Source organism: Ips typographus, linkage group LG2 (assembly GCF_016097725.1).
Source record: "Ips typographus isolate SLU linkage group LG2, UJ_Ityp_2.0, whole genome shotgun sequence".
Taxonomy (NCBI): domain Eukaryota; kingdom Metazoa; phylum Arthropoda; class Insecta; order Coleoptera; family Curculionidae; genus Ips; species Ips typographus.
Window position 1 is genome coordinate 22111734 of NC_138423.1, and position 14366 is coordinate 22126099.

Below are 14366 nucleotides of genomic sequence, written 5' to 3' on the forward strand. Positions count from 1 at the left end.
GTAATTTACCCATCTCTAAAAGTAACAGACAAATTCTAGTTTACTCAACCGCGAGCTCTACAGTTACGCAAACAGGAAATTAGAGAAAAAAAAACGGAAATTTGCCGCTTATTGAGTAAATCACATTCTAATTTGTTTCTTGTTAAAATCACATTGTGCTTTTTTTGTCAAGACAAAAAACCGGTTTTTTCAAGTTTGGTACTTGGCACTTAAAAATTGTTCTTGAACGCTGAAAAGAGTAATCAAACTGAGTGTTTTATATCAAAAATCAATACGTGCGTAACTACTAAATTAAACCAAGTATTATTTGTGCTTAACCTTTAAACAATTCATACTTGAAACTTCCTTATAGAATATCATAAATCCAGCTGTAGGTGATTGAAGTCTAATTAAGTGCTTACAGAGTAATTGGGATATTGGTGATATTTATAGCTGTTGTTGTAATTATCCTTGTCGATGACATTTCTCCTAACATTTGTGTGAGAAATGTTAGTAATTAATTTTTTTACCAAGAATATAGTTTTAGAATGACGTTAGTTATACGTAATTAACAATAATAATAATTAAGGGATAATGAATAAATTTACAGTTAATTTAAGTGTAGTACTGGATAATAATGAAACAAGTAAAGTTTTGTGTCTTTTGTCGTTTTCGAGATATATATACACACATACAGGGTGTTTCAATTTTAATTACAAAAATATCTCAGAATGTTGAACATCAAGATTCTTTACATAAACCTGTTTAAAAAAGTGTGTTGTTTTCATTCTTTGCAATTTTTAGAGTCATCTAAGACCAATTTGTAATTATAGAGTTCTAATTTTTAAAACTATGATTTTTATAGTATCATCTATACAGGTGAGAAAATTTCAAAACTATCTTTTGTAAATCAAAGATAAAAAAAAGAAACTATTGCAAAAAATCTCATAGAAGGCATCTGTCAGTCTGTAGTTATAATAGTTGGTAACAAAATATCAATCAGAATTTCGATGACCAATTGTCAAAGTTTTTCTTCTTTTTTGTCCAGAGAATTAAAAGGTTCTTTCTTCTTACCGTCGATTACTTATATGAGAAGAAGGTACGAAGAATTTTGAAGTTTCTATACCTGAAAATGTCATTCAATTTCTTGGTATTCCAGTTACACTATACCAGCCAACAATATTGGACTTCCTCATACTAAATTATCTATTACGTTAGTGTTTTAACAAGAAAGACAAACAATACCTACTTAATATAGGTCAATATTAAGCCCTGTTTTTGGAATTAGATGATTACAAGGTTGTTGTTAATCTGACATTTTTCTTCTACTAATCTTCGTTGATTACGTATTCCAAACACACGCACGTCAGGCCCAGCTTCACGTAAATCCCATGTAGCCTTGATCTACATTGTAGTGTTCTACAATTTAGTACTTAATTGTAAAATTAGGATAGTACGTACGCACGTACTTAAAATCACGCATACTGCGGTTTTTCTTCTTAATTATTTTTTTGTTTTATTACATGAGGTTCAGCTTTTGCATTAACCTTTAAAATTCCCCAAAGTCATTGTTCGATTTTTGGACAATAAAACTGTGCAAATAATGCAAAACGTTTAAGCCTGGCATTGAATCGGCAAAACAATGCTGATTTTTTTTTATTTTGAAAGTAACACGCCTCAACCGATTTAATGCACAAAAACTGATAGCAAATTTAGGTTAAGTACGCGCGTAAAACATGTTTATGTTAACGCATGAATTTTTACTATGTAGGTTACGTTTTTGACTTCCACGTCATCCTTCTGTTGTCTTGGACGTAAAGTGAAAATCACAAGGTGTGAACGACCGCTCCTAAACCGTTCAAAATGTATAACATATAATAGCTTCTTCATCGTTGTGGTTCTTGACTTTCGCCGACCGTGATTGCTAAACCTCCCTAAGGTGCGATTTTTACTCGAATCGGATGCAAATCGTTGCGTAATCGATTATTAATCATCGGGCGTAGATATTTGAAACGAAAGCACATAGTTGGTGTGTTTCAATTAGCGGTCATTTCCTTCAACTAAACCGGAAGGCCCCATCGTATTTACACAAGTTACATAAATGATCGCTGAGGTTATCTAAGAAATCAACTAGGATGTCAAATTATCTGTTTCCATGCACATAATCTAAAAATAAAAGAGCTTCAATATTCATTACCATTTAGAACACAATAGGATAAACAAACCACTTAAAATCCATAATAAATTGGTAATCTATGTGATCTACTTAATGAGTTATATCGATTATTGGCAACATGTTTTCTGTCTAGATTGAAAAGTAAGGCGCCTTTTCAATAAGATAACAAAAGCATAAGATTGAAAACTTTTGAGTTTCAAGTTAATTACTCTCAACAATGATGTAATTATTAAATTAGTACATTTTAGTGAATGTTGCAGATAATTAATAAACAATAAAAACGTATTAGGATATTAATTTAATGCACCACCTGATGTAAAAGTGTTTGACCCAATTAAACACTCCAACAATGAATAATTTGAAAGAAGATTTCCTCTTCCTATTAATTGAAAAGTAGTTTATATCTAATTTCCTAAATGGTTATTATTTTTAATTGTTGATATATGTTTCTGTTTGATAGTTTAGGTAATGTAGGAGAATTTGGAGTTTTGGAGTATAGATATTTTAGAAAAAATTTAAATTTATTAATATCCTGATTCCCATAGTCGATTAAATGACAATGACACAAGCCGGCAAATAACTTTGCAGAAAATTGACGTTTGAGTTTTCAATTTGACATTCCAAGAAGACATAACCATAAACAATTTTACGGTTATGTCTTGTTGAAATGTCAAGTTTGCAATTAGGCACTCCAATGAAATGTCAAAAACAGCTGATTGAAACTTTTGAAAGGGCAAACACGGTCATTAAAACACTTTCTTATGAATACTGGTAGAGATTTAGCTGAAATTTAGCGATTTTCTGAAGACTTTCAGTTGATATTCCATAAAATGCCTGCCAAATTCATAAGAAAGTGTGTTTTAATGTCCGTGTTTGCCCTTCCAAAAGTTTCAATCAGCTATTTTTGACATTTCATTGGAGTGCCTAATTATAATACAGAAAGTTGTAAATTTGACATTTTAACAATAATAGGTCTGTTCGCAGAAAAAATCACCAACTAGTAACCAGAGAAATAGATAAACGTCATAGTCACGTGACCATTCAACCAATGAAACTCGCCATTTACCGTTTCTGAGTTGGAAACCAGTCAGGGATTGCCTCTACCAACAGACCTAATAGTGTTTATGAAAATTTGTTCTTGAACGCAACGACAGTGATTTTGAAGGTTTAAGTTCAGACTGTGACTTTCTTTGTAGTGCATGCTATTAAACATTCGCAGTCTAAACTCAACTTAATTACTTATACTAACTTTTAATATAACTTAATTACATAATTTGCTATTTACCGCCATTTGAACCAAAAGTGTGATTTAGACTGTGACCTTTTCCATCTCTACTGTCACAGTCTGGACCACAATTAACTTAAACTTGGTTTAAAGAATAACCATGCAATATCCCCTAAAATATTTAAGAGAATTTAAATACAAAGTTTCGAAACTAAAATCACTGGCACTGATTAGGTCACGTGCTTTGAGTTGCGATTGTAAATTACACTGGCACTCAAACAGGAATGTAAAAATTATCTCAGATGTCAAATTTTATCTGTCAAAGTTGTAATTACAACAATTTTGATTTAAAAAATAGTTAAAACATTCACGTGACCCTAATGAATACAGTTTTATAGGTGAAAATTAACTGGGCATCGAATTAATACTGTTCAAATTGATAAAAAGAGAGAATTAGAAAGAGAATAGAAATTATTAGAGCAGCACGTGACACTGTTAAATGGGCAACCAAAGGCAGTCAGGTGACCCTGAGAAAATTTAATTTGAAACTATCAAAGTTGAAATGACAACAGTTTCAAAAAATTAATGTCTAAAAAATAGTTAAAACAGTTACGTGAATCTAATAAATACAGTTTGAACTTGAAAATTGCCTGCAACGTCAAATTGAAGCTGTCAAAATTCAAATGTTAAGAGGATAAAACGATTGATGTTATAAAATAGTTAACCTAAACTCAAGCTGTTAACAAATGATATTTAAATACCTCCTCATTTGACAATTGACAATTGTATACATATTAAATACAATGACTCATAATGTGCTATTAACTTATACAATATCTGTTAAAATATTTTTGACAAATTACAATTTTTTTTAGGATCATTTGACATTCTTGTTTCCAATTTTCTAAGCCACCCTATAAACCGGTTTAATTAAGTATGTCTCTAGTTGTATCTAGTATTTTTCTTTAAATCTTTCGTTTTGATATGTGATTTGCCCCACTATGTATATGTCTCACATAAGTTGAATGTCCTTTGCATAAAGCAGCGCATACAAAACGGTTCGCACTGTATGCTCGCGTATAAAGAAAGGCATTGGAAAGTATTTAGTTATAATGTACAGCAAGTATCACGTGACAGGCGAAAGTCAAGTACGACATGCCGTGGATTAGTTTCTAGCAGATCGATGATCGATATTAAATCAATTATCAGGATATGTCTGAGTGTATCAAGAATAGCGTAACTTACACATATTTCAATGGTGCAATTTTTTCGGAAATCAATACAAAAATAAAAAAAACTGATTGTTTTGAGCCAGCTTGTGTAAAAATTCCTTAAATCATTGTGACGTATAATTTCAGGTAAATAATTCCATTTGAGCATACACTTGGATTTATTGTTCCAACACCGTGTATACTTCCACATCTTTCCTATTGTTTAATAAAGTCAAGGTTAAAATTACCTTATCAACTAGGTTTATGATTACCGGTATTGGTTTCGAAAATTTCCTAATTATTTCAGTAAAATTAGGAGCTTAATTTGTAATCCTGTTGTTTACTGCTTTAGGTTAATTTGGCTCATAATATTAAGCTTTTACATGTTATTTTTGCTGTGAGGGTGCTATAAACAAAATTGATTATTAGTATTATTAGTATTAGTATATTCATAGTTGTAATTCTTAATTATTTATTATTGATTTGAGCTTTATAACGAATTCTATACGAATGCAGTTAAAACTGGTTTTTGTGTTAAACCGCAGTAATTACAACTTAAGATGGGAACAGGGTCAGTGTAACTTTCACTAATCAGTTTTCACTAACGGATTTTGTTTTAGTATTAATTTAATGTATTTCCTGTTTATTGATAAGAAATTGACCAGTATTTCAACAGGACGGAAGTATAGATTCCTGCATTTATATCAGTTGCAGTTTGCAAAACAAAATATAATGGTCAAAGCCAGTGTTAAAATCTTGTGAATATGTAAAAAGAGTACTTTTTATGTGTGGTTATTTGCTCTACTTAACAATTTGCCTGTAAATACACTTTATGAGGAAATGAACTAGAGTGAAAAAGTACTAAATACTTAACTCTCTGGTCAACTTTGAATGATTTTTACTTAAAAAAAAGTTTTGTTCAAACGATGGCCAGCACGACAGTACTCCAACGCATTATACCAAAATGGTTAGGTCTTAATTCAACGACCTCTTGGTCTTCTTGCTGGCCAGACATTGCACCAGTCGACTTTGTTATTTAGAAATATATAAAAAATATTTGGTGAATACTAAGCAATTTTTCAGTTTTTCATAATGAGTTAGCATATCTTGAACACACTGTATTTTATCAAACGTTCACCCTCTTTGATTTTTGTGTGGAGATAAAGAAATAAGTTAACAACCAAAGTAGCAACAATTTAATTGTGAGCTTGACTTTATACAGGGTGTCCCATAAGTAATAGTAAATAATTTAATAGCGGATTTAAGGGACCAAAATAATTCGATTTAGCACAACTTACCTCAGACGACGTCAAAGTTATTTTTTTAAAATGGTCTTTTTTTAATTATTCATGAATAACTTGGAATTTCTTGGTAAAATTAGATATTCGGGGGTTTTTGAAGATAGCAAATTTCGCTTTTTAATTCGCTTTGAAATCGACATAACTTTTTTCTGGTATAGCCAAGTGACAGCTGTAACCCGAATATCTGTTTTCCAATATCTTTTTACCAAAAAAGATATACCTAGTAAGTATTCCAAAAACAAACGGTTTTCGAGTTTTTTGCAATTAAAATATTGACCTCAATGCATTCATAAATTTTTTTTTTAAATTGGTTGAAATAACTTTCCATTATTGTTCCAAAATGTCTCAACAGCATTTTAAGTTGAAATTAATAAATTGCCAGATAATCAAATTTGGCTCCCTCGGAAACCCTCGAATACCTAATTTTAGCAAGAAACTCCCAGGAAAGCGCGTGTTAAGTGAAAAAATGCATTTTAAAATAATAACTTTGACCCTTTGTATTTCTGTTTATGTTGACTTTTTGTCTGAGATAAGTTGTGCTAAATCGATTTATTTTGACCCTATAAATACGTCATTAAATTAATTACCATTACTTATGGGACACCCTGTATAAATATTTTCAAACTATTTACCAAGCTGATTCACTCTGTAATATAAGGCGTCATTATGAATTGTAAGTATCACATCACTGGATTTTTAACTATTATTATGACATTCTTTTTGTGCTCTAAGGTTCAATCTATCGTATCGAAAACTTTTAAAGTGCTTTTTTTGCTCTTATTTCACCTAATTTAAGGTTTTTAGGTGTAAATGTGCCCTTTTCTTGTCATTGAAACCCTCATAAAGCAAAATAAAATATTTCCAAAATTGCACTTTTGACCAAAAATGTCTTTTTTTAAATTTTTGAATGGTTCTAACTTTTTTAGTTGAACTCCAATCAATTCTGCTAAATCGCCATTAGAAAAAGGATAAAAAATACTACAAAATTAACCAAAACTTCCCTCTCTAGCTCTTTATGTTACCGAGATACTGTATCTGAGAAAGAGACCCCTAATACCCCCCAATTCTTTAAATTTTTTTGAAAAATAAAAAATTTTAAAGTGTTTTTTTTTGTACTTATTTCATGTAATTTAAGGTTCTTTGGTATAAATATGCCTATTGCTGTGTATTGGAACCCTCATAAAGCAAAATAAAAACTTGCCAAATTTGCACTTTTGACCAAAAATTTAATTTTTTTAATTTTTGAAAGGTTCCACCTTTTTTATTTGAACTCCAATCAATTTTGCTAAATCGCCATTAGAAAAAGGATAGAAAATACTACAAAATTAACCAAAACTTCCCTCTCTAGCTCTTTATGTTACCGAGATACTGTATCTGAGAAAGAGACCCCTAATACCCCCCAATTCTTTAAATTTTTTTGAAAATTTTTTTTGTGCCAAATTTGCACTTTTGACCAAAAATTTAATTTTTTTAATTTTTGAAAGGTTCCACCTTTTTTATTTGAACTCCAATCAATTTTGCTAAATCGCCATTAGAAAAAGGATAAAAAATACTACAAAATTAACCAAAACTCGCCTTTCTAGCACTTCATGTTACCGAGATACTGTTTTTAAAAAATAGTAAAAAAACCCTGATAACCCCCATTTTTACAAGTTTTTTTGAAAAATTAAAAATTTTAAAGTGCCTGCAATAAAGGTAAAGTAATAAAGGGCCTTGGGTATATGGCTGTGCATTGGCAAATTTTGTTAAAATAAAATCCTAAAAAATAAAAACTGATGAATAATAGGCTGATTTCATTTGTTATTTATTGTTTTAGAGATCATCAGTTTATCAGTAATAAAATAATTGTCAAACCCATTTGATGTAACAAAAATGACAGTTTTAAGCACCCTTCTAAACATTTGGAACCCTTATTAAATTTCCTTTCCAATAACCTAAAAAAACTACAAAATTTGGCACAGTCAAGAAGAAAAACGGTGTCAAACCTTGAACAGTCAGAAACACAGTGGCTTAAAAAATTTACCTTATGGTCATGTCCGAGAAAACTGATGATTGAAATTTCTATATGAGGAAGTGGATTAAGCCTAAAATAATTCGTTACCGGTTAACTTGTTGAATTTGAACATATTTCTCAATATTTTCGAATTCAACAAGTTCAAGTTCAAGCACAATCTTCTTTCAGAACGTTGGACAAAATCATTGTTGCCACACTAGTTTTCAGTGGAATCTCTTAAATTCTAAGCAGGAAGGAAATAAATCAAAACCATCAACTTCACGAAATTATATGTAATTGACATTAAAATAAAAATAAATAGAAGGTAATAATAAATACGAACTTTATGTACAAAGTGGAGCACCTTAAAAAACTAACAGAAAAACAAACTTACAACATAAGAAAAAAACAATCACGCTGAATTAGTAACAGAAAAAAAACTTAATACTCGAAGAAACATATTGAGCCTGTTTTTACAACAAAACAGTACGATTCTAGTGAAAATACAGATGAATGCACAAAAAAAGAAAGGCGATAGTACACTACAAGCGTGGAATACTTTATGCCTAATTTAATACGTCTTGGAAAGCTTTCCCCAGCTGGTATAGAAAGTATACCGGCGTTATTCGGTCGCACAATATAATAGAATGTAGTGCAGCTACATAGTATTACATTCTCTGTTCTTGCTTGAATGACTGATTTTTAGGGGAGATTTGGCAAACCTGCAAAATCCCGTTCAAAAACTCACAAAACCGTGTCTAACTAACTGTATGAAGAATAAGTATACGAGTACAATGACCAACTTAATTGACTAACGTTCGCCTAATTAATAACGCTAGTGGTGAAAGCTGATAGAACCGACAACAATGCGCTTGAAGAGTCGAATGGTAAACGGTGGTCACTTTCTCCAACAAGTAAAAAATAGCACCTTTATTAATTAATTAAAACCAGTAGGCGCAAAACTTGGCAAAACCGAGAAGATGGTAAAAAGAACGGTTTAAAAGCACCCAACAAAACTGTAATTTTTCGATCATGACGGTAGCCGGTTTATGGGTCACCTCTTTCGATCTGATAAATTCATTGAACCGCTTCTCAAGGTCTGGTACCGGCGAGAAATGAATCACATCAGCATTAATTAAAAGTTGATTGACACACCCACCCACTTGGTTTTGTACATACAAAAAAAAAAGAAAATGATATAACCTTGTGGATGGTGCTAATTTTCCGAGCAACCTCTTAATCGATGCTATGACTCTCACCTTGAATTAAAAACGGAACATGAAACTGCGTAAGGTCGACATTACGTCTTGTATTACCCGTTGGCCTATGAATTTATGGTAGTCGTAAAAAGAAAATGTCAAGTTAAGTGCAATTATGCGTAAGATGACCTGCAACTAAGAGAGAAGGTTGTATGCGCTACAATGTCTTCACTAGAATCACAATTTAAGTCCTACTTATCATAAAATTAAACCTACAAACTCCTACAACCTACACACGTGCTTACAAAAACATTCGAAGCCAATCTGGGCGGCACAATGGTAACCTTCTTAGTCTTGCGCCACCCATTACCACACTTGAGCCTAAAAAATCAACAAATCACAACGCTTACTGCACCACAGTGGGCAAACTAGGCCTCTGCCTGCAAAATCCACGACTTCCATCCGGCCCTTTGGGCATCCTAACCACATTCTCGCCATTCTGGAAAGCGGAACTGTTGCTTCTGGATCGATTGGTCGAACTGTCCGACGATTGGCTGGCTGCCGACATTCTTCTGCTGTAGAAACTGTCGCTGCCAATGCTACAAGCGCTCATTCTTCTAGGCAGGAACAAGCTGGAGTCGCTAGAATCTCGGGAACTGTACGAGAGACGTCTAGGCATGTAAAGGAAGTTGGCTTCGGTTGAGGAGGCGGAGAGGCGGCGTTGTAGCCATGCTGCAGGTTCCATGTAACGCGATGGGAAATGGGCTGAGGAACCACGACGTATTTTACCTGAAAAAGAAAAGTTATTGTTATAACAAATGTGAAAATGTGTGTTAATAATTGTTTTTTTGTTATAAACTGGGTCAAAGTCTTGTATTACTTGAGTTACAGTGTAGATCTGATTGCGTATAACTTATCCATACATTAAAATTATTTGGAAAAGTCCTAATTTCAAGATATCTGCGGACAGAATCACTCGAAACCATCATAAACAACAGCAAATATTTTTAAAATCCAGTTCTCCAATAACCATCCAACTTCAAGATAATCAAGATTTGGTACCAATTTCAAATATTATGTTAATTCCAACTCGTTTTAGTTCCCAATTAGATAAATTTTACAAAACTGTTTTGTCAGGTTCTATTAGTTGTTTGTTGATAACAAAACGTATTAAAGACATAATTTTTGATGTAAAAATGGTGAAAAAATACATCAAACCACTCAAACGACCTAACGTTCATCCAAAAAATGTATAACCAAAAGTTGACAACTTAATTTAATTAACTAGGATTTTAAGCGTAATGTTTATGATAATTTCTGCTTCAGGATTCTTGTAAAATTGGTTAATTTGGCTTATAAACTTATTCTGAAATTAATCGCATACAAGAAACAATAGAAACTTAATATCTCTTTAAACATTAGCCAAGGATTATTTTTTGTTTTTTTAAGGGGACATTACAACATACATAAGTAAATAAATATTGGCGCTTAACGTGGAATTTCATATTTTTTTCGAAACAATTTGATATTTTTCTAGGGTTTTACGTATGTGTACACTGTCAGATTTATCAAGCAAACCTGTTACGGTCCTGGTTGTTTTTCATTTTCTTGTTCTATTTCCGAAAAATGACGCTTTTGACTTTCTTTATAACGCCTGTCACAGTATCTCTAAAGTAGACACAAAAATGTTGGTTCACCTTAGTATTTGGACCAAAATTGATCTTCATCAAAGGGATTGCAGTCCCCCATATGACATATACAGGGTTGATATTTTCCAATATATCCATTATGTTTAAATGATTTTAAGAAATAATCAAAAACATATCTCGATCTGGTTTTGGAGCTTAATATCACGTGATGGAAGTATTAAAGAAGTTGACTATTGTCACATGGAATTATGAAACGTCCTGATCGCTGTTACGTCCTTGTCGACATTGTTGGTTTTGTGTCATTGAAATGAACCGAGTGTGTTGTTCCAAACACTTATTTTTGCAGATAACACACACTCCAAGAGACAGATTAGCAAAAAGCAATTAATGAGTGTCTCGTTAAGAGTTACTGACGTCAAAAATGATTCTGCGAAACGAATATCTACCAAATTAGTAGCAAACATGATAAAGTCAGTCTATTTGTTTTCAAAATTTACAACATTTTGTTTGCCTAACCATGAAGATGTTGTGTATAAGTTATCAAGAACTATTTATAGTAGGTAAAAACTACAAACATTCAGTCAGACTTCATAATTTATAAATAGTTAGGTAATAAATTAATTTCTTTTGTACCAGTACCGTATGGTTTTATAGATCTAAATTAGATATTGATAAGATCGTACGTAACTGGTAAACGCATAAGGTCACCACAAACAGCTATTATGTCATAAATGACTGATAACAAAAATGTGGTACTTATTTAAAGTGTCAAAAAAACACGATAATTATTATAAAATGACTTTGTGCAAAAACAAGTAGGTTAATGGTTTTTTCAAAATCGTGCACATTCGGACTGAAATCTAAATTGTGCCCGACCTAAGGTCATGGAACATGATAGAGATTAGACGTTACTCGCTAAAATTGGTGAGGAGAAGTTCAAACGCAAGTGGAGAAATGTCTAGAAACGACCACGCAAGTAATTGTTTTCTTCGTTCCACTTCAGCGACAAAGGTGAACGTTCCCTATTAAGTTTACATGCACGTATCTGTAAAAGTGAGACAACGTGAAAAAGTATGATTGAATTATATCACGCTGTTAACCAGGTTGAGTTGTAATTGCCAACCACCTGTTCAGAGTACAGCTATTGAAGAATTTGTCACCCTTTGGTAACAGAAAGGTTATGACAATTTAGTTTAGAAAGTCCTTGTTTTACTCACTCAAGATTACTTTCCTGATCTAGTGCAGCAAAGTGATCAATAATCAATACTTGTTTTGTCAAGTTTTCTAAACTCTGCCTGCTACTTCTCTGAGAAGCGTCATAATAGTCTTGGTTGATTATAAATTTTTGTAAAATATTTCCTTACTATATACGTTTCCTCCACGAACATGCAAAAACTCAAAATATAGTTACTAAACTAATCCAGTAAAGTAAATTACTAAACTGAGACTTTGACCCATAAATGACACCACAAACATAATCTAGATAAAACTGATGAATCAGTCAAGATGATACATACCTCTGGGATCAAATTTTCTGATATCTTCAGCCTCAGACCCACTCTGACATGAGGAGCTAATATAGTCTGACTCAGAAACGAATCCTTTATTATTCTGAGTATTGGCAACGTTTTTCTTGTTATTGTTGGTCTTCTTCTTCCTCTCCGGATGTGGTACGTTGTTAAGCTCGTACACCTTCATAGGTTCCCCCAGGTCGTGTTGCATCTGGATAGCGTTTCTAGCAGATTCTGAGGCTACAAACTCTACCAGGGCGCAAACCACACCAGCTAGTGAAGGATTCTTGTTGATAAATTGCCTAACGTCAGCAGGGATTGGGTTTCCTGGTCTCAGGATTCGAATCAAGGCAATTTCACCACAATTCTTGAAGAGTTCAGCAACATTCTCTATTGTGGGTTTATCTATGGGCATGTGAACAGCTACCACAGTTCTCGAAGGGGTGGTTTCATCATACTTAGGCAAAGGTTCTAACCTTCTCAGTTTGGTTCCAGCTTCGTTGATCTCCAATTTGTTGGAACGTTTTAAAGCATAGGCAACCACTCTCCAATCTTTTGTTAAGTGTTTCACTCTTTTGAAACTGGAGATCAGTTTCAACGATACATAGCCCTCCTTGTTTCGTTTCACGTGTTTGAGGAGGAAAGCATCCTTGGTGATGTTAGCATCAGAGAAGTAAAACTCCACCTGTTGGCATATCTTATCAGCCATCTCGTCATTAGGAATAGTAAATGGAGGTTCGGTGACTTCAGGAGTAACTTCGCATCCAGAATCTTTGCCTCCACCAGCAGATCCGGTATCTGAGGCACTGTCAGACAAGTCAGCCATATGAGCCCCCTCATCTTCATTCTCAGGAACTTGAGTCTCCACCAGACTATTTTTTCTGTCATAAGACAAACTCACGTCACTGTCTATAGAGGAAATGGAGTCTCTAGGATCCAAAACCTTGGCTGGAAGAATTAGATCCCCCAAACTGTCCTGCTCCAACTCCCCTTGTTCCTGAAGGGTTACTTCTTGAATTGGGGCCGGCATTCTTACAATAAATGATTATTTAAAAATTAGTATCACAAAAACTATCACGTCCTTGAAAGGGGCTTGCTTGATTTTTTTTTGAGTCAGTCTTCTAGTAAGGCACTGATTAACGACAAAAACGCGATCTCGTGGTGCACGTGGTGATCGAGTTTTGCTACTGCCACAACGCGTCGTTGTTAGACCTAGCTAAAGCGTACTGAGCGGCTCGTCGTCGAGACCGTTTTTATAGATGCACCAGGTCGTTGCCCACACCACGTCGATACGGAGCGGTTTCGTAGCGCAGCCCGCGTCCTCCAGGTGAAAATTTTGCGGAAAATGGAGTCGGTGCGAACTTGGCTAAAGCGGCGATGCCGGTTTTTGGGTCAGGGTTTCAGGATGTTGTCGTAGGACAGGCGAGACCGGCCGGCAGGAATTTTAATCGGGGGATTTGTCTTTGATCGTTACTAGAACGTTTAGTTTTTTTTTTCTTATCAATGGTTTTGTTTCCGGACTTGATATTCCCGCCGCAAGTCCATTATACCGATTAAATTAGAACAAAAATTTGTATACAAAAAATTGTATACGCCAAATATCCATAACAACTCCTGCGGAAAGTATGTATGTACCAAAAACACATCATTATGTTTAAAATTTGATATTTAACGTGAATCATACAACACCGGTTACTTTTAGTAATCACTGAAATATTGACATCTCAATGCAAAACACTCTTTATTATAGATAGCAATATTATTCTATTTCACACATCCTGTATAGTTCCATAAAATAAGTTAATAAGTATTACCGAAAGTGCCTATTTTTAGTAGTTATTTACGTATCAAAGGTTGAAAGAAGAAAATTACGCACGCGGCCAAAATGTGAGTGACTTTATTACCAAGTACGATCCATTTCAGTTTACCGCACGTTGTCAACCTCGACCGGGCTTTTTTGTAACTTTACCGCCTGTTAAGTAAATGTTTCCGCCCTAAAAACCTAGAAGTAAACAAACTTTACAGAGCCATTTGTGTGCACAAATCTTTTAGGCTTCTTACCCCTGGTCACTTTAATATCTATCCAATTTGGTCCTAAAATGGTTAGTCAAACATGAAAAAG

General features: G+C 33.5%; 1 protein-coding gene across 1 annotated transcript; it reads right to left on the bottom strand.

Moving 5' to 3' along the window:
• Positions 1-8163: 8163 nt before the first annotated feature.
• Achl (La ribonucleoprotein translational regulator Achilles) lies at positions 8164-13505 on the bottom strand. The gene is made up of 2 exons (XM_081972478.1): positions 12251-13505; positions 8164-9873 (listed from the first exon to the last, which is right to left on the bottom strand). The coding sequence occupies exons 1-2, from the start codon at positions 13272-13274 to the stop codon at positions 9491-9493; spliced, it is 1407 nt and encodes a 468-aa protein (XP_081828604.1). The 5' UTR covers positions 13275-13505; the 3' UTR covers positions 8164-9490.
• Between the last annotated feature and the right edge of the window lie 861 nt (positions 13506-14366).